Raw genomic sequence first — 26,715 nt, 5'->3', positions numbered from 1 at the left:
CTTTTCTTCACCCCAATACCCTTCCCATTTGCCCTGCTGTACCACTATCTTCTGATAAGACAGTAACACGAGCAGAGTCCCACAGGGCAATGCTATTCTTTGTCCTGACGACCTGGAAAGGTGCCCTGGCTCAAGATCTCATTAATGAAAGAAATTTAGACTTTCCTCTGTTTTTATTTGATTGTATGTCCACCAGAGTCAAGCCAACTAACAGTTTCCTGATAATATTAATAATCAAGATACACTTTATCATGCACATTTTTTGATTTAGTGTTTGCAACCATCCTATGAGTTAGGTGCTTTTAGTTCTATTGTACAGATGAGAACACAGTTATATGAGTTGTCCCTGACTGTACTGCTAGGAAGAGATGACGATGGAGTGGAACCTGCTCTGACTCCACACCTTCCTCTGTACTTCTTAGACTTGGTATGCGTAGCAATGACCCTGGAGGCCTGTTACAAATGCAGCTTCCTGAGCCTCACGCTGACAGGTTCTGATGTAGTAGATCTGAGGTGGGCTGGTGATACTGCTGTGGAAAGTCCGTGCATTGCACCTGGAGAAACCATGAATTATACGGAAGCATATGGTGTGGTGTTCAAGAGCAGAACTTTGCATGCAAACTGCCTGGGTTCAAACCTGCCTCTGCCCCTTACTAGCTTGGGCAATACCTAAACCCAATTTTCTCGTCTGCAAAATAGGGGATAATAATGGTATCTTTTTCATAGGGTTGTTTGAGGTTTGAAGTTTATGCAAGTTAATACATGTAAAATGCTTAGGACAGTGCCTGGCATATAATAAGCACTATAAAAGTGTCATCTATTATTATTATAATGCTTTCCATGATACTGTCACTGCTCTATTTTTATTATTTGTAGTTAGAAAGTGAGGTCATGATTTAGTCGGCAGCCTTTCTTTCATTCAGGTCAAGAAATAGTTATCTGACCTCTATTCTGTGTAAGAGATCACATTGAGTGCTCTGTGGGTAAAAAGGTATAGGATAAACCTTTGACCTGAGACTTTAGAGAAACTGCTCAGGAAAGAATAATGTGACTTTCTAAGAATGCCAATATGTTGACAAGTTTTCGTTCTTTCTGCTATTTTATTTCTGGACTCTCTGTTTTGAGCATCCTGTGCTTCTCTTTCCTGGAGTCAGGACTGAGCCCGTGGCTGACCTGTCTTGAAGATGGGCTCTGGTCTCTCCCCGAAGCCTACTGCAAGTTGGAGTGTGATGTTCCCCCTGTTATCCCGAACGCCAACTTGCTCGTGCCTCACTGCCTCCAGGGCAACCATGACGTGGGCTCTGTCTGCAGATATGAATGCAAACCCGGCTACTACATGGTGGAGAGTGTGGAGAGTAAAGTCAGGAAGTAAGTTGGATTGTTCCTGGTCTTTGCAGTTCTCTCTACCCTTGTACTTTGCTCCTGTTGGCTCATTTGTAAATCCCAGACCATTGTTTTAGAAAAAAATATTAAGACCTTCTGGGTTGCCATAGCTTGTTGTGTTTGTTTTCCTGTAGAATCGCTCTTCACCTGCACAGGTGTATTTCCTGGTCATGACAGGCAGGTTGACCAGGTGTGCTTTCTGTACAGATATTCCTTCCCAAAGGAGATCCCACAGTCTCACTAAGGTGCTTTTTAAAAGAATCTCAGCCCTAATTATTGTTTTCCTTGAAAGTAAGTGTTAGGAGCTTCCCAAGTGTTATGTATGTCACCTGAATCCCACTGTGTGCTGGAACATCCTCATCAGGACCGTCAGAGGCTTGTGATTGTGGCTCTGGGAGAAACGGCCAGGGCTGGTCCTCAATTTAGACTCTTATTAGCTGTGTGATACTGGAAAGGTTTCTTTCTCTGCCTCCGTCTTTCTCATCTGTAAAACGAGGATAATAATATCCTAATGGTATCCTAATGATATCTACCTGACAGGGCTGATGTCAGGGCTAAGTATAAATTAATATGTGTAAAACATAAGATTCAGTAATTTATTTTTAAAACAAAACTCAACACATATTAGCTATTAATATTATTATTATAGTCTTCCTGCTTTCTTCTTCCTGGACTTTATGTGTACACACTCCTAGACCCAGAAACCAAGATGCCTTTCTTCTGAAGGCATGGCAGATCAGAAAGAACAAAAGCTTTACAGCATAATTTAAGAGGAAAGGCTTTGAAGAGAGTCATGCTGGGGTTCAAATCCCAATGTCTCCCCTTCTATCAGCTGAGTAACCTCAGGCAATTTACTTCTCTTTGGGTCTCTGTCTCCTGTTTTGTAAATTGAAGATAATGCCCACATCTCAGTGTTGAGTTGAGGATTAAATGAGATACTGACCATCCAGCCCCGTGCCTGCCTTGTGCCAGTTGCTCAATAAATGGTATCAGAAAAAGAAACTTCTTCTGAACAAACAAAACAAAAAGCTTTCAGAAAAAGAAACTCCTTGTACTCAGTAAATAGTAGCTATTCTTTCCCTGTCATAAATTATGTCAGTAAAGGAGAAAATCAAATTCATTTCTTACCCAGGTCTTAATTAAAAGTCTGACCATAGTAGGTGTTTTTTTTAAGATCTTTTTTTTTTTGCTGAGGAAGATTTGCTCTGAGCTAACATCTGTTGCTAATCTTCCTCTTTTTGTATATGGGCCGCCGCCACAGCATGGCCAGTGACAGACAAGTGGTGTAGATCTGCACCCAGAAACCGAACCCAGGCCGCCAAAGTGGAGTGTGCTTAACCACTAGGCCATCAGGACTGGCTCAGGTTTTTTTTTCACCTAACAAAATCCCAGCCATAGCATTACCACTGATGCCAGGAGATGCAAACTTTTCTTGTAAGCTAGAATTCTCTAAGGAGGCAGAGGAAAATCAGGACACTTACTCTCTGGCTTGCATTTGCCCTTCTTCTAGTCAGTACCCAGCCAGCTTAATATGGGGCGGATTGAATCTGGCTGCGCCCAGGGCCTTCCACCCCAGAGAAAGCCCAGGATCCTGTGTGAGAGGGGAGAAGGAAGCCCCTTCTCACCCTCTCAGCTCCAGGCAAGAGCCAGGCTGAGTAGAACATGAATAATACTGGTGAAAAATTCAAAGGAGGAACACTCTGGTTCAGTAGACTCTAACAAGCATAGTCAACAGTTTTTGACAACTGAAAACAACGTTTGATTTTCATAGGACCTAGATCAATTTGCATAGGCATTGACAGGCAGGCTGTGCCCCTGTCATCCTCCAGTGAGAATGGTATTATAACTAGCCTGAAGGCTGCTGTCTTCTTGCTTTTTTCTTTTCTCTTCTTGCTTCTCTTTTCACACACCTGCAGCCAACTCAGGTGCCTGCAGAGTAGTGCAGCGAAGAATAATTGAGGGGGAGAGAAAAGTCGCAGGACCAGGAAGAACTAAGGGTGGAGGGAATATTCCAACTCCCTCGGCCTGTGGCTGATCTTTGAGTTGGGAACAGTGAGCCTTCCCCCCAGAACGATGGCCTTTCTGCCTTACCCTGCATCGCTCGTGCTGCCAGCTTCCCCACCCTGAGCAGGGGCACACAAGGGCTATTTGTTGGCACAGCTTCTCTGGTTGAGAAACTGGAAGCTTGCATCACAATGTCGGCATCGGTTTTGGCTTAAACATTTACATTCGCAAGCACCGTGCTGAGGAGAAGTTAAATTATTTACCACACTGTGTAAACTGATTTAAATCTCAGTTTACACCTGTTTACATAGCAGGCGGCAGATTGGTAATCAGAAGTTTGCAAGTCGGGCATAAATCACTGTCACTTGCTGCTTGTGTTTACTCAGCGAACTATGTCAGCCTTGTTCCTCACTTGTGGAAAGAGCCCAGAGTTGTACAAAAGGGGCCCTAAACTCTTTCTAAGACATGCAGGCAGGAGGAGAGGAAATTGAGAAAAGCAGGCAGGGAGATCAATCCAGACAGAGTGGGCACTTGTTGATTTTACGCAGTTCTACGAATAGTAGAAGACACTTGATGGTCAGATTTGCAACTTGTTGTTTGTGTGAACCTAAACAATGTGCTCAATATCCGTGTGTCTCCATTTTTGCATCCATAATGTGAGGGGTAGTCATCTTTCTATCCAACAGTGTTGTTTTGAGGCTGAAAGTAGGTAATGTCCTAAAAGCATTTTATAAACGGTGAAGTTCAATACATGTGCTAGATATCATTTTTTGTTCATTTCTTTTTAAAAGAAGGAAACAACTACCAAGATATCAGCCAAGTACATTCCCTTCCTGCTTCTTCTCAAGTCTATTGAACATTGTTTCAAGAGAACAGCAAGATAAGTACTGGATCTGACTTTTCTCTTCCATCCAGTCTGTTTAAGCTTGGTCCCATTCAACTTGGGGGTGGCAGAGATGGCACGGCTGCAGCTGGCACATTCATCATGTGCCGGCTCTATTCCAGTCCCTGGGTTAGGAATGAAGAAACAGACATGAATACGAGCTAGGCTCTGGCGTCAAGGAGCACAGAGCCTCTATGCTCCCTGTCTCATGTGTGTTATTTCTCCTAGAAGCGTAGCTTAGAAGGGGACATGGTCTATAGGTAGTCACTTTCTTCTGGCCCCTGGATTCCTTGACCCTTCTTCTTGGCATTTGAGAGTGGTGCTGCCCACACTTAATCTAATCCCTGAGGACAGGGAATACAATCGCTTAGGCCTGGGTCAAGGACTCTGACCTTGAAGTCTTGGGTGGAGTCAGCATCACCCAAACTCGTGGATCCCCAGAGGAAAATTGAGAAGGAGGGTATAAGCGGATGTTGGGGGGCAAAAAAATTAATAAAACAAAAAAAAAATGCCCATTATCTAGTGCAGCCATACGATGGTACAGCCATATCATGAAATATCCTGTCACCATTGAAGGTGTTTGGAAGAATATTAAAGACATGGGAAAACATTCATAATTCAATCAATGCTAAATGGATAAAAGCAAGAAAGTAATTGTTATAGATAGCACAATCTCTATTTTCCGTATTAAAAGTATATTTTAATCACTTTTTCAATAGGTGGAAATGACTATAATATTAATTATGATCTCAGGTAGTAGGTTTATAGAAATATAACTTTTCTTTTTTTGCTCATTTATATTTACTAAATTTTCTACACTTTGCAATGAGATAAATGGATAAACAGTTTAAAAACAAGACAATGAAGTGAGATTTAAAGAGTAGATTATAGCAATTTGTGTGGCACAGAGAGGAAAAAAAAAGGGAAACTAGGCAGATCTTTCTAAATAGGCAAACCAAGGAGAGACCAGCACTTCGAGATGGTAGTAAGAAGGGCACATGGCCCTCCCACCCCAGGCCCAAATCCTTCTGTGTTGAGGACAAGCACTGTCTCTGTTCCTGAAGGCCATTTCAGACCTCTTCTGCTCCAATCCTGACCCCTCTTCCCTAACTTCCAGCATATCACCTCGCTCCCTAAGGTGGAAAAATCTGCCTGCAGGTGTGCAAGCTAATCTACACCCCCAGGTATGTTCTCCCCCTTCTTCCTGTCTAAAATGAATTTCTCCACCTTTGCTCCGGATTCCATCTCCCTTCCTGGGAATTTCTCTCACTCCGTTTACATTCTTCTTTCCTACATCTGAACCCTCTTCCCCTTACCTGGTTACTTCTCTTTAATTGTGCTCAGGCCTCTCCCGTGTTAAAACTCAAACAAGCAGAGTTTTGAGTTTTTCTTGATCCCATGTCCCCCTTCAGCTCCCACTCTGTCTTTCTCCCTCCTCTTTACAATGAAACTTGTTGAAAGAGTTGTCTGTCTTCACTGTCTCCATCTTGCCATTGTCTTCGCTGTCCTTCACACTTTGACACTCAGGTTTTTACGTCCATCTCTCCTCTACAGCTGAGCCTGCTGTGGGCCTCCCTGCTGCCAGATGCAGTGACTCTTGTTGGACCTCGTGTTACATGAGAATATTTGGCTTATGTTGTGGTCACCCTGAGAGATAGGATGGACCCTCCCACCCAAAATTTTGTTTGGATGTTGAAACTAATGGTGCCACACACAGACCAAGAGAGTATGAAAATGTTTATTACTCACATAATGAGGCTTTCTAGGGGGAGAGGGAGAGGATCCCACTTGATCCTCTGGATCCAAAGGAGACTGGCTTGGAGTTTTACATGGTTAGGGAGTGGGGCTTGGGTAAGGGTTTCTGCTTGTGAAAGGACCTGGCATGGTTTGAACTTTTTGCTAGTGCCCAGAGAGAAGGCACCCAGACTTTCTTATAGGCTTGCTCAGATGTGGGAGATGGTAGGGCTTGAAAGCTGTCAGCAGTCAAACATCAAAAAGGGAGTCAGGCTCTTTATTACCCCATAATTGGCTACACCCTCCTTCTTAAAACTCTTCTTTGATTTTGTTCCATCTCACTCCCTGATTTTCCTTCTTCTTCTCTGTCTCTTCTCAATTTGCTTTTCTAGGTTTTCTTACTCTGCCCATTTCTTCAGTGTTGGTGTTTCTCTGAGCTCGCTTGTCTCCCTTGCTCTACACACCTGTCAGAGATGAAGCTCATTTACCCTATAGCCTCGACTACCATCCACATGCTAATGATTCCTAAATCCATACCTGCCACTCTAGTCTCTTCTCTTAAAGGCCATAACGCACATTAGGGCAACAGCCTATGGATATAGCCACTTGGATATCCCACCTGCGTCTCAGACTCTTACTATGCAAAACAGAGCCTATTCTGATTTCTTTCAAATCTGCACATCCTTCTGTGTTCCATGTGGTTGGTTTGGTCCAGGAACCTGCACATAACCTGAGACTCTCCTTCACTCTCAATCAAATCAGTCATCAACTCCCTTCAAGTGTCATCATTTTACTGACTCTCAGATATGCCCATTTCTCCCTATCCCTGCTGCCACTTCTCTATAATAGGCCACTGTCATTTTTCACTTCTGGACTGATCTTTCTGACTCCACTCTTTCCCCCTTCAATACATTCACCACTCTGCAGCAAAAAGGATCTTAAAAAAAAACTCAAATCCAATTATAGTATTCCCCTTCATAAAACTGAATGACCAGCCTTCCTGCCATTTCATTTAGGGGGAAAAAAAGCTTAAACTAAAAATAGTTTCAAGGTCTTGCATGATCTCACTGGGCCTTGCTTACTTCTCCAGCCTTATGGCTTACTATCTTCCTGGGAGACCACTTATCTCCAGCTGTTACACACAACACCTTCTGTAGCGTAGGCTCTAATGCTACTGGACTTTTTTACTTCTTCATATATGCCATGGCTAGCATGCCTCTGGACCTTCAAACATGCTATTTCTTCTTCCCAGAGCTCTCCCCGACGGTGACCTTCAGCTTAGCTAATTCCTGCTCTCCTATTTTTAGCGTAGATGCGATTTTATCAAGGAAGCCTACCAGATCTCTCCAGACTCCCATTGCACACAGAACTTCCTTGGCAACATCATTTATCTCACTGAGCAGAAATGGTCTGGTTACCTGTCTGTATTCTCCAACAGACCATGAGTATTTGTTTAGCATCATTTGCCCAATGGCTAGTACATTTATTGATAGATACTCAATAACGGATGAAAAGACTAAATTTAGGGCCAGCCCGGTGGTGTAGTGGTTTAGTTCACGTGCTCTGCTTCGGTAGCCCTGGGTTCATGGGTTTGGATCCCGGGTGTGAACGTATGCACCACTCATTGACCCATACTGTGGCAGTGTCCCATGTACAAAATGGAGGAAGATTGGCACAGATGTTAGCTCAGCAACAATCTTCTTCAAGCAAAAATAGGAAGATTTGCAACAGATGTTAGCTTAGGGCCAATCTTCCTCACACACACACACACAAAGACTAAATTTATAAGAAAAATCATGATAGGATTTTGATGTTAAAGTTGATGCTAAAAAACAAAAAATGGTGAAGGAAAGAGGGAGTTTTTCTTATGAAATGGTAGAGATCTCTATTTCAAGTGCTTTAGGATGGAAGAAAACTTTAAAAATATATGTGTATGTTTTTCTTCTAGCAATTGTCTCAGCAACATAGAAGGAATGGTCATTCTTCAAAGACAGTTTTAATTTCATTTATTTAACAGACATTTAAGCTTGATTAGCACCAACTCTGTACAGGTTAATAGAAACAGAAAAAGGGTTAGACCTGTCAACAAGCTCACCAGAACAATGGTTCTCATACCTGGTTGCACACTAGCATCACCTGGGGAGATTTCAAAAATCTTAATGTCCAGCTCACAGCCCAAACCAGTCACATCAGAATCTCTGGAAGTGGAAGCTGGACGTCAGTGTTTGGCAAAGCTCCCAAGTCACTCCAATACAGAGCCCAAACCAGGGAACACAAGTCCAGTGGAACCTTTGCTCCTGTACAAACAGTATCAGTCATGGGATTTTGACTTTCCTAAAGATATCCAGAGTCATGTTTTCTTTTTTCAGAATTAGTGTAACAGCACTTTTGCATGCCAGGTTTTTACATGTCTCTTTGAGGCTTGTTTATTTTTGGAGATAATAGGGAAAATACAAACAGACTTGTAACTCCAAAGAAACTATAAAGTTTACGTAGTTTCAGAAGTTCTTTCTTATTCACATTTTATAATTCACACCCTCTCATTTAAGCCCTTTTCTTTTTCTCCCACGCAGTATACTTCCACATACACATCATCATTAATCACTCCTTTCATTGTTTCATTAACCTGACGTCCTAGGAAGCTAAAATAAATGTGTTTGACTTATATTTTATCAAAAGACCATATTATATTCTCCCTTATCTTTTTATCTCCTTATCCCATGCTTACCTTTTTCACATTAGGTGTTATCGCTATGTGTGAAGGTCAGGTTAACCTCATTAGGACTCATAATTAATTTAACTTCTAAATTATTCCAACCTTCTAACTTCATTTAGACAGCCTCTCCCTCTATAAGTCATTCGTCAAGATGCCATCTGAAAGGTGCTGTAGTAGTCAGATCTTCTTAAGAGTAATTGTAAACAGCCATCCTTTCTGAGGGTCGCCCATGGTCTCAGCTTTTCCAAAGAACATAAATCTATTTAAGTTCTATAAACACAAATGTAGGTCAAGACTGTAATAAATACCCCTCACATTGTGACTATTTACTATTTAACAAATGTTTGGTTGGTAAACCCCTTCAGTGGGGTTTGTCTGATCTGAGTTAGGGGGAGGGCTGTGATGGCCCTGGAGCTAGACGTGTGTACTTGACCCATCTCTACACATGTAGAAAAATTGTTTGGTGCAGAGAGTTAAAAAGCATAAGGCGGGGCCAGCCCAGTGGCATAGTTAAGTTTGCACACTCTGCTTCGGTGGCCTGGGGTTCGCAGGTCTGGATCCCAGGTGCAGACCTACGCACCACTTATCAGGCCACACTGTGGCAGGCGTCCCACGTAAAAAGTGGAGGAAAATGGGCACTGATGTTAGCCCAAGGCCAATCTTCCTCAGCAAACAGTGAAGGATTGGCAACAGATATTAGCTCAGGGCCAATCTTGCTCACACACACACAAAAAGCATAAGGCCTGGGCTCTGCTCTATTGAGTTGATGGTGATGATGATTCATCATTATGTGCTATGTGTGCTAAGCATTTTACATACATTACCCCATTTATTTCTTATGACACCAATCAATTTTATTATATAATAAGATAATAGTATAATATATTATGATATAGTAATATATAACTTGATATAATAATAATACATTTCAATATATTATTATCCCCTGTTACAGATGAGGAAACAGACTCAGAGTATCCTTAAGTAGCCTTCCCACAATCATTCAGTCAATACACGGCGTTAAAACCATTCTGACGCCAAATCTCGTGCTTTTGGCTAACAAGACTTTCGATCTTGAGCAAATTTCTACATTTCTCTGGGCCTCTTTTTCCACATCTGAAAGATAAGGGACAATCTTGAGTGACTTTCAGCTCTAAAAGTCTATATTTTATTTTCTATCTCAACAGAATCAATGAGAAAAGTTAACACTTTGGTATGATACCATTGAGAGAAGTGATACCTAACAATTTATTATCACCAGGAAATAAAAAGCAGCAGCAATATATTATAAACACAAATGCTACATAGGCACCATCTTAGTGCGCAATACTTCTGGTCTGAATGAACAGCCAAGGTTTCACTCTCTTCCTTTCGATGGGTTTCGGTGAATTATTCTCCATTCACACCCAGGAGGATTGGATCTAGGTCTTCCTTGAAAACAGAATACAGAGTACGTTTTTAAGATTTCTAGAATTGGGTTTAAAGATTAAGCACTTCCCTAAAACTTCTACAGAAGACATTTTAGTCAAATTGCTAAGAAGTCCGAGATTTATCTCTTGGCTTAGTGGTTAATTACACAGGTTCTGGGGTTAGTGAGATCTAAATTTGAATCCCAGCTCTGTTATTTATTAGCTCTTTGACCTTGGGCAAGTTACTGATCTGTATTGAACATCACTGTTCTTAGGTACAAAATGGAGATAATAGGAAATAGGACTTACAGGTTTTTGTAAGGATTAAATGAGATGATAGATGTAAAGAGCTAAGCACAGCTTTTAGTCGTACTGAGCTTAAGGTTAGTAGTAGCTGATCTTTTATTATTATTATTATTACTGTTGCTTTTAGCAGCAGCAGCAACAGTATCATCATCATCATTTCCAGCAGGTTAATGCCCCTTGCAAAATGACTGTTGTTTTTGTTGTATGTAACAGGCAACCTTCTTTAATAAGGAATAAACTCAGCTACATTTCTATCAGTGGCTATTGTCTCCCATCTGTGGTTGGTTCCTATGCTCCAGGAAAACAACAGAGACCAGAAAACTGAAGTTGGCATTCCAAGTGGGAGGTACAGGTCTTCAGTTATCAAGGGTGCTGGGGGAGTGTGTTGCCCCTGTCTATAAAACATACACACACATCAAAACAGAAAGTTTATTAAATTAAAAAAATATATGTACTTCCTTCCCCCAGTCAGAACCCTCTCTGAGTGCTTCTTCATCCCACTGTCAACTCAGTGACTTATCCAAATACTGCAGAGGCTTTAAGTAGACCATGAAAAGAGAAAAGGGAGATGTGGGGAGAAAGAAATGGAAATGAAATAGTCAGCAAGATAGAGCTGGACGTACTTCAAAAGTCAGAGTGGGCAAATAAGGTCTGACTGGGCTGGGAGGGGAAGGGAAGGGCCTGTCCTGGAGACATTACCTAGATTTTTAGGCTCTTTTGATCTTTTTGAACCATAGCTGGAATCTCTGAGATTTAACTGCTTTTATCCTACCTAGGAAGGAAAAGAAAGACTTGGCTAATGAAGTAGAAATGTGCAGTTAAGGCAAATGCTAAAACTCCTTGAGTATCCTGGATTTGTAATTTTGAATGATTAGTAAAATGATCTACCTAATTTTCAAGCTCTGTGTCGTAACATTGTGCATATTCATATATGAACAGATGCTAAACCTATATGTATATGTATACACACACACGTGTGCTCTCTAGGGTTTGCTGATTAAGGGACACACTGTAATCTCTATGTACACTCATGCATCTGTGAGAAATAGAAATTTGTTTTCTTTCCGTTAAGACATTGTCTGGCTTTATAATTAGTGTTTATAGTAAATACATTTAAAGTTTGTCCTTGGAATCCTCAATTCTCTTGCCATTGTAGGATAATATGAGCTTTAGGCTAATTTATTACAGCTTCTTTTGGCATCAAAGTGACTGAACCTCTGCTCCAAGCCTTGGCCACTCAAATGCACACCTGGGTGCAGGCCAGCTCATCCCGGCAGGCTTCACAGGGCTCTGATGATTGGCACGCAGGCCTTCGCTTCAAACACAGCGTTTGTTGAACTCGTAAATTTCTCTGTGACCTTCAATCCCAAGCTAGGGAGCATCTTGTAAAACTGTCCTTCCTCCTTCGATATTATATTGACTGCTGATTTCTTTATTAATGAGGAAAAATAGTTTTTAAAATCTAATAGGGGTAAGCACTGAATTGGTGTATATAAGCCAATAGGACTTTCTTCAACCCATAACTTCTCTCCCTGGTGCTCTTTCTTCGCTTCCTTTCTCCTACCCCATCCTCTGTCTCAGGCTCCAGCGACAGGAGTCTCAGGGTGAGCAGTGTCTCAGGATGAGCATTTGTTTGTGACCTTGTCTTTGCTCTCTAGTGATGGGGTCAGGTCAGGCCAAACTGACTTATGAACTGTCTCCTGAAGGATTCTGGGTGGGATGAAAATCTGAAGAATTAGGTAGGGTGGGAAGTCTGAGTAGAATGTTAACACCCCACACAGGGAGAGAGAGACAGAGAGACAGAGACAGAGACAGAGACAGAGAGAGAAGGAGGGTGGCTGAGTAGATCCTTTGGTCCTCAGAGCTAATAATTTCTGCTGCTTGTTGAGCATGTATGTGCTGTTCATTGTACTACATGCTTTATATACGCTAACTTATGTAACTATCTAATGACCCTGTAAGAAAACTATTATTATCCTCATTTTTCAGATAGGAAAACAGAGACAAGGAAGGTTAAATAATTTATTAAAAGTTGGAGATTTATTAAGAGCCCCAGCTGCAGTTTGAGCATTAGTCTCTTGATTCCAAATCATCTGCTCTTAACCCTCTGCCACACCATCTTTCTGATGGGAACTAAAAGCCTGCTGCTTTTTCAGTGTAGCCACTAAAAGCCTGCTGAAGGCCACTGGGACCTCTGACTCTTCCTCTTCAGTCAGGGAAAATTGGCAAAGAGAGTGTTAACCAGCCTTTTCATTCTAGCCCACATCAGAGGTATGGGCTATTAGGAGGACTGCAAATGCAGGATTCACCCGTGTAAATTCCAAAGTCGTTAGGGATGTCACAACTTTCCAGAAGTTCTGATAACTCCTTAGTGGGTTCAGGTTTTATCATTGCTGTGGCTTCTGGACAAAGAACCAGAGAAAGAGCTTTGCTTTCTGGAAAAGCAACAACGACATGCAGTGAGGGATTAGTTCCTAGGTGAGGGTGTGTGTATGTGTGTATACTGTGAGCATTTTCTGTCACACCGTCTGTGAGTTAAACTGACCAGGAGCAGGGTTATAACAACACCTGGAAGAATTCTTAAACTGGAAGCTTTGTGAAGGTAGCCAGAGGGTTTCTTACAAATGAGCGAACTCGCCCTCTAAAATTGAATTCATACAATGTGTGGCCCTTTCCTGCCGAATTTTGTCCCACCTGACTTTCCCCAGGCTCTTCTCCTACCTGCCTCAACCCCACAGCAGGGGCCACGTATGTGCATACTTTTCGCCATACTTTTGCATTTTATGCATACTTTTGGCCAAGGCTTCAAACACACACTACCTTGCACACATCTGGGTTCCTGCATGAACTGTTCCTTCTGCCTGGCATGCCCTTTTCCTCCTTCTCTACCTAATGAAGCCATCTCAAAGTGCTCCTCACCTGACAGCCTCCTTCCTTCATGTCCCCAGGCAGTGTGGGTGGCTTCCTGTTTGGGCTCCCATAGGTCAGTAATCTGGCCCTATGGTTGTTTCATATTTGTTTGTGCAACTGCAGGGCCTAGTGTAATGCGGGGACACATACCAGGTGCTTTGTGAATGTTTGTTGACTGAACATATGAGGGAACAAATAACTCAGTGATGAAATATGGTGAAGGCAAGAGATTCCTATTTCATGTTTCCATGTTTGGGGCCCAGGTCACCCCTGCATTTCAGTGTAATCACCAGTTCCTCAAACACACGCTGAGAGGAATTCATATTAAAATTCTCCAGAATAACGTTAATAGCTGTTGTATAAGTTTGGTTTAAATTGCATGCATTGGAGAAATCTCAGGATGTTTTTAGACCTGAAGGTAACCTGAGCAGATTTGTTAGGAATGATAACCCTGTCAGCTGCATGGAGAATGTATGAAAGGGGCCAAGAGATTCATGGAAAAGAGATTAAGTGGGGGCTGTTGAACTCGAAGTGAGAGAGGCTGAGAGTTGGATGATTAAGGCAGTGGCAGTGAGAGATGGAGACAGGGCTCCCAACTTGAGTTAGGTATTCAGACCTAGGGGCAGGGCGTTATTGCATCTGCCAATTTGGAGACCTCAGATTTAGCAACAGAAAGTCCAAAGGTAGGCAGAGGGATGGGGCTTACAAGTAGGACTGTCCACACACTTTTAGGAGTTAGCAGGTTGGTTATTCTGACAGAGAGGCTCTATTTTAGGTGGGAGAAGAGCTTTGTAAGGGCATACTTTTGATTGAGGAAAGAATGGAAAGGCAAAGCCAACGTGTCTGGTGGAATGGTCCTGCTAATACTATTTCTTGTCCAGTAGAACGGACTGGGGACGAACATCAGGAGGCCTGGTGTTCGAGAGTGCAGAATAACTAGGATCGGCTGCGGACTAGTCATGCCTGAAGTCTGCCTGCTCTCCATTTAGGATATTGGCTTGTGAAACCAGGTCTGCAATTTGTTAAGAGGAAAACTGGCGTGGAGTTTGGAAGTGCTGATGGTTCTATCTGGGGTGGGGTAGAGGACTGTGCCTTTTAAAATGGTCTAGATCAGTACTTTTCAAACTTTATTGTGCATAAGAATCACTTGGGGATCTTGTTAAAATGTCAGTTCTGATTCAGTGTGTCTGGGGTGGAGCCTGAGATTCTGCATTTCTAACCAGCTCCCAGGTGACTCTAGTGCTGCTGACGGGAACCACACTGTAAGCAGGAAGGGACTAAATGATCTGAGTGAAGGGGCTTTCTGATTTCGACTCAGAAACTGGCCATGTGTCAGGCAGAACACTTAACCAATTAATGCCTCAGTTTGGTAATCGATATGATAGAAATAATGCAGTTGCTCCTCACCCTGACATCTCCTTTATAGGGATGTTCTATGTGGTAGGACTTTGAGATACTCAGTGCAGATGCACTAAGGAAAGGGGGGCCATTTATCTGCAGCTCTATGTCTAGGAATACTAGTGCTTCCATATTACGACTTAGGCATTGGCATCAGACAGATCATGGTACTAATCCTTGCTCTGCTGTTAACTAGTTAGATAATCCTGGGGAAGTTATTTTACTTTTCTAAACCTTACTTACTTCATCTATAAAATAAACATGTATACATTCATTGAACCAATGTTTATTGTCACCTATTATGTACCAGGCATTGTGCTAGGTACTGAATATGTATTAGTAAATACAGCCTTGCCCTCACCAAGCTTACGTTCCAGTGGGGAAGACAGGCAATAAATGAGTAAAACCAATAAACAAAATAATTACAGAGTACACGTGCTGTGAAAGATATACAGGTGCTTGGATTAAAAACCAAAAACATTAGAGGTATAAAATAAGGATGATCTGGAGTGGCGAAAATTATTCTTAGATGGGAAGAAGTGCCAGTCAGGAGAAGAGCAAAAAGAAAAACATCACGAGCAGAGAGAATGGCACCAAAGTCCTTTGTTAGGAAAGAGCTTGGTTGTGCTTGGGATTCTAAGTTTAGTGTGGACAAAGTGCTTTAAGAAGGTGAATGGGGCATAGGATGAAGTCAGAGAAAGTGGGGCCAGATCATGCAGGACCTCGTGAGTGAGAAGCGAGAAAGTCTGGATTTTATTTTTCACTAAACAGGAGGTAATTGAAATGTTCTAAGCAGAAAAGTGACGTGATCTAATTTATTTATTTGTTTTTATAAAATATCCCTCGTGTTTGCCGACTGGGTAGGAAGGGATCCAGAGGAGAAATGAGATGTCCAGTTAGGAGATGAGAAATGGGAATTTGGGCTAGTGCTCATGGCAGTGGAGATTCAAGAGCTATAGGGACAGATTCCAGAGATATTTGAGAGGCAAAACCGATAGGATTTGCTAATGGATTGAATAGGATCAGATGGTGGCTTGGGAAAAGGTAAGATTGAGACAGAGTAGATTCAAGGATGCCTCCTAAATAGTAAGTTTGAGCAACAGAGTGGTAGCATTTACTGAGCTGGGGATGATTGAGGAAGAGCTTGTCGGAGATAAGGGAATCAAGGACTCACATAACAATAGTCCTTATCACAGTGTAGGTTTGAAGATAAAATGATATAGATGCATATTCTTCTGCACAATGCCTATCACTTAAGTGCTCAATATTTTATTGTTTTTCTGTTACTGTCAGTATTCATGAGGGGCTACCCATTGGAGACACCAGATGCCCTTGATCAGTAAAGATGTGATAATTCTCTTGGACTCAATAATTATACTTTTATTTTCTCCAGTGGAAAATAAATATTACTTTTGAAAACTCTGCAGTGGTGATGGAAGGATGGGGTAGACTCATGGTGCGCCTCAAGCAACATCAATCAAACTTTCAGCCAAGTTTTGATTGCAGGATCTTTATTTCTGGCAATGATATAAGAAACAGAAAGAGTGCAGCTGGATTTTCAGCACTAGGTGGATACCACAAGTTCTGGAAATTGGAAAAAGCATCTTCTAATTTGGAAGTTGTGGTGATTTGTCTGGAGTAGTTAGAGGGAACATAAATACAAACCTTCCCCCACCCCCAACTCCTCGTGATACCACTTGCAGAGTGCATTGTCTGGCTGTAGCTGTCCTGTTTGGTCTTTGCTGAGTGTCCAGTCTTTTGGCCAGGGTTGTTAGGTGGGTGATTTTGCCCTCTGATTTCTACATCTATGGCTTATTTTTACTAGCATAAGAAAGTAGCATAGATTTCAGTAGTTTGCGAACCTGGCTACATATTAAAACTTCTGGCAAGTTTAAAAATACAGAGTGCTAGGCCAGTCCCAAGAGATGTAGGCAATCTAGGTTTTTGCATAGCTTCTGCCTGATTCTGATGGGGCTAATCTACAAATGTCATTTGGAAACCATTGGTCTAATGGTCGAGGTGTTATATTATGATTTGAAAACTCTGAATTCTATTCTTGCTTTTGCCAGTGACTTGCTTGCTGGGTGGCATTGGGCAAGTCACCTCATGGTTATTAATATGCAGTTTCCTGCCTGTAAAATCAGATAGTTTAACCTCCCTTATTCCACTGCGATGAAGAAAATAGAAGGAGCTGATAGTCAGTGAGTAGAATGTTTGATGTGAAAGACACTTGGATTGGACTATTCACAAAGTCTCAGATTCTTTGTCTTGGTGAGGGCCTGCCTGTGTGCATTGGTCTGGTGTCCAATGCCATCCTTCTTTGAAATGCAAACCCACTCACTTCATGACTTCAAAGTGTCTCTTGGCTCTTGATTCATACACTTTATGTGAAGGAGTTGGACCATTGCGAATAAACCACTTTTTTCATTAATGATTTTAAAAGGGTCAGCGGTTACTCCTCAACATCACCAAACGAGAAGAAATGCAGAGGCAGCTGTGGTAGCACTAGAGGTCAAAGTCCTGCCCTGGCTATAGGCTCTAGTCCCCTTCTAGGGCCCTATGTGGAAACTAAATGTCCTGGAGCTGGGAGGAGCCCAGGACACTCTGAATTCCTGCCACAACCACAGTCTCTTTTGGAATAAAATGGCCAGAACCAGCCCATGGCACTCAAGTGCCAAGCTCCCTACGAGAGGATCTCAAGATTCCTTCCTTAAGCAGGGATAGACAGGCATGGACATGGAGCCAATGGGACAGCCTTTGCTGTTGGGCCTTGAGGAACTGACAAATCAAATGCTTAGTTCGAAGTCTGAGGGTGGGACCTGAAGCGTGTTATTTGATCCAGTGACATGCAGAAGCTGTGAGAGGCATATGGAGAGATGGTCTTACGAGGCCATCCCCCATATAAGGGAGAAGAAACTGGGAGAAGGAGAACCGTGAGGTTGAGGGGGTATAGGAACCCCTATAGAAAGGAAACTGTATTTCCTAGGGAATCAGGACTCTCTCCCAGCCTCTCCTTACTCTTGCCTTTTATAGTGCCTTCTCTGAGGTCCAGTGCACCAATGTGAACTCTGCTGCTTCCCTTGCTACCTTCCAACATTCCCCCTCCCTATATAACTGTATTACTATATGTAATATTATATATATTACATTATAATATAACATAATATACATAATTAATATTTGTTATAAAAATAATGACATAATATATAATATTATATACATTATGTATTACTATATATATATGTACTGTATAACTATATTATTGGGTGGTTTGCAGCACAGGGCTGGTCACGTTGTCTAGGTACCACCCACAACACCAACTCACTCTTCCTCATCCAAGTTTGATCTGTCTACCCTCACCCCTGAGATTATTAAACTGGCAAGGAAATATATGAAATCGGCATTCTTGAATGGCTCTTCACTCTGGGCAAGGAAAGAGAGGACTGTTTCCATGGTTGAAGTGTTCCAACCAATTCAGAGAATAATACCACATGAAGTCAAAATATTATCGTCCTGGCCAAGCAAGGGTTTTCCTTTATAACCATGCTGACATGCAAGGTTTTACAGCCTTGCCTCTCCCCTGCTGTCAGTGGTATTGCCTGCTCTCTCCAGCTGGGGGATGTCAGTTCAGCAGAGGTAGGGGAAGGATTTCATCCGTAGGACGTGGTAGAAAGAAGAGAGTCCCCGGGAGGATATAAACTCGGTAGTGTGCAAGAAGAGTGAAATACCCAGTCTAAGAGAGGGACAAAACGGAGCTTCATCATGGTAAAAAGAACTGCAAACCCTCCACTGAAAATAGATTTGGAAAGACATTTTTAAATGGCATCTTTCTTTAGGGAAAGAAGCCATATACTAAAGAGTACATAGTGTATGATTTCATTTATACAAAGTCAAAGAACGAGCAAAACTAATCTACGCTGAAGAAAGTCAGAATAGTTTGGGTTGCAGGAGTGTGGGTGGGTTAATTGGGAAGGAACACCAGGGGGAATTCTGGGGGATGGGAAATCTTCTGTATCTTAATCTGAGTGATGATACCCAGGTATATTCACATGTAAAAATTCCTTGAGCTATGAACTAATATTTGTGTAATTTTCTGTATGTAATTTATTACTCAATACAAAAATTTTAAATGAATTTTTTTTTTTGCCACACTTATAAATGTGGCATTAGGATAAAGGGCGGCTGGGATATTCAATAGGGTAGACATACTATTACTATGTAAAGTGGGCTGTAGCCATAAAAGAGCAGTTAAACCTGACACGGTGGAAGGACCACGGGCTTTGGCAGCAAGCAGACTTCAGTCCAAGTCCTGTCTGCAGATTTTACTGTGGATCTTTGAGCAAGCTTTAAATCTCTCAGGCTCAGTTTCCTTCTCTAAAATGTGGATAATAATATTTACCTTTAACTGTCGTTTGGGGGATTCAGTGAGATAATATATGTAGGTGTCTTGCCAAACACCTGAAATATAGCTCAAAAATAGTATTTATTATTAACAGGTAGTAGGTATATGTCCACATAAACTATGATGTTAAATAATTTCAGTCATAAAATCAGATTTCTATCCTAAAATATTCCTGGGAATAAAGGCATAAATCTAAATAACTATTTGATGGTAAATTAAATACTCTTTCACTTATTTCTAAATAGATATTGTTAAAGTGTTAAACTATTAAAATTTATTAAAATTATTTGAAATCAAATGCATTCTGTGCTGTAGGATCTTGGCAAATTACTTAACATCTCTGAGTATGTTTCTTTACATATAAAATGGAAATAATAATACTATTTCCTTAGCAGTATTCTGATGATTCAGTTTGTTAAAATATGTAATGTGCTCTGCAATGTGCCTAACACACTGTGAATTTTGGTTAAATGATTCAGTTTGGCAAATATTGAATTAATGCCTAATATAAGCCAGATATTATTTTAGTTTCTGGGAAGTAAAAACAAGAATAAGACACAATCCTTGCCTTCAGGAAGCTTTCAACCTAGTAGGAAAGACAGACGTGCACATTTATAAAACAACGAGATAAATGTTATGCTAGTGTAAGATTAGAATACCAGGGAAGCGCACAGCAGGCATTGTACAATAGCACAATAGTCGATTAAAAGTGTGTGGATGGTGGGCATATTTAAATTAAAAAAGAGCATCGTGAGACTGGAAAGTAGCAATTTAAGGCCACCATGTGGTTGAGTCAATGGCCAAAGGATTATTTCTATTCTAGAATCACAAGCTTATCTGTAACCAGGAATGTTCTGAATCAGAAGTGGATGCATAAAGACAGCAAAATGGAAAGCACCTTCCAATTGGCAGTGGGTCAGAAGGGGAATGGAGTCAGCAGTAGCAAGACCTACTTCTGCTGACTACCATCTACCTCAAACGCAGTCCCCCTGGTTGGAGGCCATGTCTGTGCATGAGAAGGAAGGGCAGTTCTTCCAGGACAGTCATATCTGCTTTGAGAATCTGATGAAAGCTATGAAAACTTTCCAAGGAAAAAACGGACTTGTAAACAAACAAAATCGCCATGGTAATCTCCAGTGAGGCTCTTGCCCTTCTGAGGTGCAGAGTCAGATCTTCTGTTTTAAAAGAAGATCCGCACTGCTGCATCTTCTCCCCTCTCTGGAGAACCAGTAAATATTGGCTACTTCATCGCTTATATCACCATATTAACACTGATGATCCTCAGATCACTTCTGGGTAGTCCCCTGAGTGTGTGGCAACCTTTCTGTACTCCATCCTACCTGGCATCTCCCAGTGCACATGGGTGTAAGACTGCTCCAAGATGAAAGGCTTAAAGAAAACCCAACTGTAAACAATCTAGACACTGCCCTGATATTTCTCAAGCTCTCTTGAGAGTAACACTTCAAATATTACTATACAACAGCTACTACTATCACTGCTAGTAAAGTGTACATTACTGTCTTTACTTCCATGACGTAGAAATTTGACTGGAAAGGTAGGACATTTGGTTAACAAGAACCAGCTGCCCCTGCCTGTTTGCTAATCCTTGTCAAATGTTACTGAGGACCCAGTCTTCTCCCATGACCTCCTTGAGGGAGTCTGATGGGCTATTTTGTTTTATGTCTTATCAGCAAGTTCCTGAAGATACAGTGCCTGGAGGGTGGAATCTGGGAGCAAGGCAGCTGCGTCCCAGTGGTTTGTGAGCCCCCTTCTCCTGTCTTTGAAGGCATGTATGAATGTACCAATGGCTTCGAGCTCAACAGCCAGTGTGTGCTCAAATGTAACCAGGAGAGTGAAAGGGTAAGGATAACTTGAACTTTGTTTTGGGTCAGGCTGTGCTCTAATCTTGATGACCAGTCCAAGAATGTTGAGTCGAAGTGATCTAAATGTATCCCAACAGGCAGGGCCTTCCTAAGTTGGGATTCTAACCAGGGATGGTGTTATTATTTGATAGAGAATTCAGAAGATACCAGGTTTTTGGAATATTCTCTCCTGAGTTCAGAACTTCCTCTTGGATAAGAAGAAAAGCCTGTTGGGTTGGGTACCTGAGTAAATTCCAGAAAATGCTGGGATTCTGATTTGACGATGTGATTTCCTCCTGTGTATGACCACTGACCAAACTTGGCTAGGAATGTTTGTATTATATTTTTCAACAGAACAGAGTCCTGAACCGAAACACAAATTCCTGAGCAAAGGCAAGGCTGAAAGCTCTGTTTGATGATTTGATGATTATTCTCCCTAGGATTTTGGCACAAGAGGTCTCAAATGAACAGTCTTATCATGGTTGTGTGACTAAAATCAATTTTATTTTAGAATCTTTTCAATTACCATGTACATACATGAGACAGGAAGTTAAGCAGACTTCCTAGGCAAAGATCAATGACCTTGACTGCTCTCCTGGCATATGTCTTTCTCTCGGTGTCCAGCATTCCAAGGAAAGGACGGCGGGACAGATGGGAAAAGGATATGCCACGAAATGAGACCCTCGAGAAATCAAACACATCTGTTTGCACTGATTGTGTAAGGATTCAAGGAGTTGGCCAGATGAAGGAAGAGTTATCTATAATTCTAAAATCTTACTTTCTTGGGTTTTGTGAGTTACTGCTATTCTCTGCATTCTGCATATAGTATACTTCGTGATTATTAGGGGTGTGAAGCCAAGAGTTACACAAACCAGCACACTTGTGGAAAAAGAGACTAATACATCTTTGGCGAGCTCAGAAACAACTATGATGTGACTATGCAAGCAGAAAGGCAAAAAACATCTTCAGAAAAATTATGACTTGATTTCACTGGATCAAACTCAACTTGAAATAAAATCTGACATTTGGGGCTGGCCCAGTGGCGCAAGCAGTTAAGTGGGCGCGCTCCGCTGCGGCGGCCCGGGGTTCGCCAGTTCAGATCTCGGGCGCGCACCAACGTACCGCTTGGCAAGCCATGCTGTAGTGGCGTCCCATATAAAGTGGAGGAAGATGGGCACGGATGTTAGCCCAGGGCCAGTCTTCTTCAGCAAAAAAAGAGGAGGATTGGCAGATGTTAGCACAGGGCTGATCTGATGTTAGCACAGATGTTAGCACAGGGCTGATCACAAAAAAAAAAAAAAAAAAAAAAATCTGACATTTGCCACAAGCAGAATTTGTGTGATAGTATAGATGAATCAAAACAAAGCAACACCATCTAGGAAAAAATTTCTGGAAATATTTCAAAATAGATGGGCTATAGTTGATAGCTTATCATTTCCTTATATCCAAAGGAAAACACATTATTAATAAGTTTTATTAATGACGAAATTGTTCATGGAAAGGATTCCTTCACATCAAAACAGCAAAGAAATATCTTGACTTTTTTTTGGTCAGTAACAACATGATTTATTATTTCAATAGTGTCTTTTAGTCCAGGTTGTAGAAGTTGGAGAACACTACCATTTAATTAGACCACTTCTTTCTCCACTCAAAATGAGGTTAATAAAACAATAATGAAATATTCTTTATCTTTGATATTCTAGCTTCCCATCCTTTGCACTAAGGAGGGACTGTGGACTCAGGAGTTCAAGTTATGTGAGAACCTGCAAGGGGAATGTCCACCACCTGCCTCAGAGCTGAATTTCGTGGAGTACAAGTGTGAACAGGGGTATGGGATTGGTAAGTTCTGGAAGAGCTGCCAAATTTTGCTCCCAAGTAATCTTTCTATTAGGCCTGGCTGGATCTTGAGCCAGTTCCACTGTTCTCTCTGAGGAGTGCATGGAAATGCAAGTTGACTCTTAGCTGCTACAGTAAAAATGAAATTTATGGCAGATTCGCTCGTTTTACTCTTCCATATGTGTATAACATCGATGCAGCTGCTGAGCCATTTGTATGGTGTCTGGTCGCGTTACCCACTTCACTGCGGGCTAAGAGTGGATTGGTTTGTGGTAGGAGTTGTAGTTCCAAGAGGAAAGGTGGGAATGTGTAGCCACACGCCACGCATGCACTGGGCTCCTCCTCCATTCTCTCTGTGGTTGTTACTGGAGCAGAGAGTTCCTGAAAGAGATGATTTGAGATTGCACTTGCTTGCACTGCTCTTCAGTCATTCTTTCTCTACAGAGGACCAGGCTCCAGAGCCTGTGGGCAACTTCGTATTCAAGTAATTGCAATTAAAGGTCTCTATGGCCAGAGCTGATTTATAGTGGTGTTGACTCAACTTTGCCCTGGGTGAACCTATGAATCATGGAAAAGAGATGCTATTTGTAGGAATCCTGTGAGATTACTCCTAAGTTTTAAACTACACAAGCAAGAAGTAACTTTATAAGTCATTCTAACTTGTGTAATGCCAAGGGTATAATTTGAGTTAATTGGAAACCTCGTTAGTTTCTGAAATGGTTCTTTACCATTTCAGATTGCTCTTTGCATCATGATATCCATGGTCAGGCATGGAATGTCAGGATGCTTAGACTATGCCTCTGGAGTGGCATTTCATGAGCAAATTTTCATCTCCCAGGCATCTAATTTCTTCGTTAAAATATCATACACTCACATATATAGAGTCATGTAGCACCTTGGGTTATTATAAATAAGTTAGTGAAAATAGAGATAGTGAGAGTTGAAAAGAAACTTGGAGATCATCAAATCTCTAGATGAGGAAGTAGAGAATCCTGAGAGGGTGCCTTCTTTGAATAGAATTTTAGGAGACATTTGGACCCCACATACAAGGGATACAGCAAGATTTTCCTTGAGGAGGCCAACACATGACAAAAATCTCTGCTTTTGATTTCCTGCTGCTTCCTCTTTTAATCACATAGGTTTCTTGGCTGCCAATGTAATGATCTTCAGTGTAGCAACAGACATTACAAATCTGCCTTCATAATTTCTGGGCCATTTTTTTCCCCAACTAGTAAAGTTCTTAGTAGATGCTGTAATTATATGCTTTCGGGGAATTATGTAAGGAGGAATGATATTAAATGTACTAAAAAGGTACCAACCAATCAAGATAGACTTGCTGGCCAGAGTCCTGGAGTGGGTCTTAGAGGTCTGCCAGACCAGGAGTTAATCTTTTAATTGCTGGATCATGCAGAGATTCAGGAATTCCGGAGGAGAGACTCTACTGGACCAGAAAGAGGAAGGGGCACTAGAGGCAAGGCGTATTAACTTGGGGCAGTGGCTCTTTACCTATTAGTGTAGAAGTATCCCTATAAGTATATAGTAGATGAATATCAGCCCTGCCTATAACCATAATAATGTGGTGACCCAGATGTAGAAAGAAATTGCTGTAGGAAAATCAAAGCTATTGATTCCAGAATGAAAAAGACTGAGATCTGGGAAGTTCAAGTCTCCACTGTAAATTTCTGTTTCTTCAGGTGCAGTGTGTTCCCCATCATGTATAATCCCCCCTAGCGATCCTGTAATTCTGCCTGAGAACATCACTGCTGACACGCTGGAGCACTGGATGGAACCTGTCAAAGTCCAGGTGAGGAAAGGCGCATTTTTGTGTGCCAAAGATGTAAGACTGCAGAGCAATTCTCAATGGACCGCATATTCCCTGGAGTATTTCAGAGGCTTTCAAGGCATCCTTAAAGCAAACACCCATATGGATCATTCCTAGAGAGCAGGACTCAAAATCAAGAAGGAAAAAGGAAAGCTTGAGACAAAAGATGGCTCACATCCAAAGGAAAGTTTAAAAGATAAGATAGAGGGAAGACTCAGAGACACAAAGAACGATCATATAGGAAGGAAATTGAAAGGGATAATTACTACTAATGAAAAATAGGACAGAAAAACTTAAGATAAGCCAAAGAAACGTATAAAGATGAAAGAAAGATGGAAAGGGATGGATGAATTAGAAAAGTTGAAAATAAAATGAAAACAGGGAGAGAATGACTAAGGGAGCTGAGGAAGAAAAGAATTGCCTTTCCTCTGTCTATCTCGCACCCTTTCTGGCCTCTGAAATCCTTCCTCTGGGCTCTCTGGTATTCCAAGTCAGTCATGAGCAAGATCCACTACATCTACAACCTCTTCTCTGGGCTTTCTGTTGATTTTATGATTTGAGGGTACAACTAAGCTACGTGGTGCTGGTCACAGTTTGCAGTATTGTTGTGGGTACTATTGCTTTAGTGCACTCTTGAGATTTGTGCCGTGTTTCTATGTGAAAACAAAATTAAGTAATTAAATTAGCTGCTTCCAACAATATAGGGGAAGAATTGAGGTAACTCACAAAATGAGCCTCATCTTTACCTTCTAAGAGTAATTTGTTCCTGAAAAAAACCCCTGAAGGTCAGAATTTCAAAAGTTGAAAATATAGTCAACAGCATTTTTATTTGTTCCTGAACCCCCAAATCAATATTCTTTATGCCAAAAGAAAACCAAGGATTAATAAAATAGTTAACACTAATTATCAGAGAGTGGGAAAACAAGCTGTTTCCTGTGCTCTCTCTGCTCTTTCATAGATATTATGAAATTAGGGAGTATTGCTTACAAACAAAGCTTATGTGAGATGCTTCGTTTTTAGGAAATTGAAACTTAATTGTAACAGAAAAACAAGAAAAAGAAGTCAATGGAAGCAATGGAAATGATGATGAGGTTACTGCTCTTGTGTTCTGAGGTCCTCAGAACAGCGCCATTTTCTGGCGCTCAGCAGGTCATGAGAGGTGCAAAATCTAATCTTGTCCTCATGAATAAGAAGAAATGCCTTATAAACCAAAGCAGTTGTATTAAAACCAAAGCAATTGTATTAAATGAAACTCCTCATTGCGTAAAATTCTTATAACTCACCTCTCACCTTGATTTATCTTGAAGGTTGTTCCGTGTTGTACTCAATCTTAAACTTTAGTGTCCTTAAGAATCACTTGGGCAGGTTGTATAAAGAACAGACCCTTCAAAGAGGCTGGCGATGCCTTGGAGTATGCATCTTTAACAAGCATCCAAGGTAATTGCATTGGATGTAATGCTTTCAGAAACGTTGCTATTAAAAAAATAAAATACTGGCAACATAAATATTTTCAGTACAAGCACACTTATTTGGAGTCTGGCTCATTTGTTTAATAAATGACGATTGCCTATTTCGTGCAAATTTCTGCTATCTACCATACTTCAGATACCTTTGTATCTGGCGAGACTACAGAGCAAATGAGTTAAATTGCATCATTTTCTCTAGTCTGCTTCCAATGACTTCATTCTTAGTAATGAAAATGATATCTTACATTTGGATAACACTTTATTGTCTTCACAGTTATATATATATACACACACACACAATATACATATATTGTGTGTATATATATATAAAATTTCATTTGAATCTTATCAAAAGCCAGTAAGCTAGGAAAGGAGGATTTTATTATCCCTCTTTTACGCGTGAATTAGATATTGTTGGATGCTCTGTCCAGGGTTGCACGGCTGACCGGGAATGGAGAAAGAGGTACAGCCAACTCCTCCGACTCCACATTCAGCAGTTCAGTGTGGTTTCCCCTGAATCACGCTGTTTGCTGTAGTTTCCTCTTCTGTTTTTTTTCCTGGTGTATGTTTGGGTTAGTTTGCCT

At 41.3% G+C, this 26,715-nt stretch overlaps 1 protein-coding gene across 1 annotated transcript in view; it reads left to right on the top strand.

Annotated features, from left to right (window-relative positions):
- PAPPA2 (pappalysin 2) overlaps nucleotides 1–26,715 on the top strand; it is a 266,866-nt gene that overhangs the window by 193,282 nt on the left and 46,869 nt on the right. Inside the window, exons 16-19 of the mRNA XM_058540002.1 lie at nucleotides 1,155–1,368; nucleotides 20,837–21,005; nucleotides 22,711–22,846; nucleotides 24,538–24,647. Of these exons, the coding sequence (XP_058395985.1) occupies nucleotides 1,155–1,368; nucleotides 20,837–21,005; nucleotides 22,711–22,846; nucleotides 24,538–24,647 (629 nt within the window). The remainder of the gene's footprint in view (nucleotides 1–1,154; nucleotides 1,369–20,836; nucleotides 21,006–22,710; nucleotides 22,847–24,537; nucleotides 24,648–26,715) is intronic.

The sequence above is a fragment of the Diceros bicornis genome, chromosome 4 (genome assembly GCF_020826845.1).
Source record: "Diceros bicornis minor isolate mBicDic1 chromosome 4, mDicBic1.mat.cur, whole genome shotgun sequence".
Classification (NCBI taxonomy): Eukaryota; Metazoa; Chordata; class Mammalia; order Perissodactyla; family Rhinocerotidae; genus Diceros; species Diceros bicornis.
This window is presented reverse-complemented; position numbering and strand designations above follow the sequence as displayed.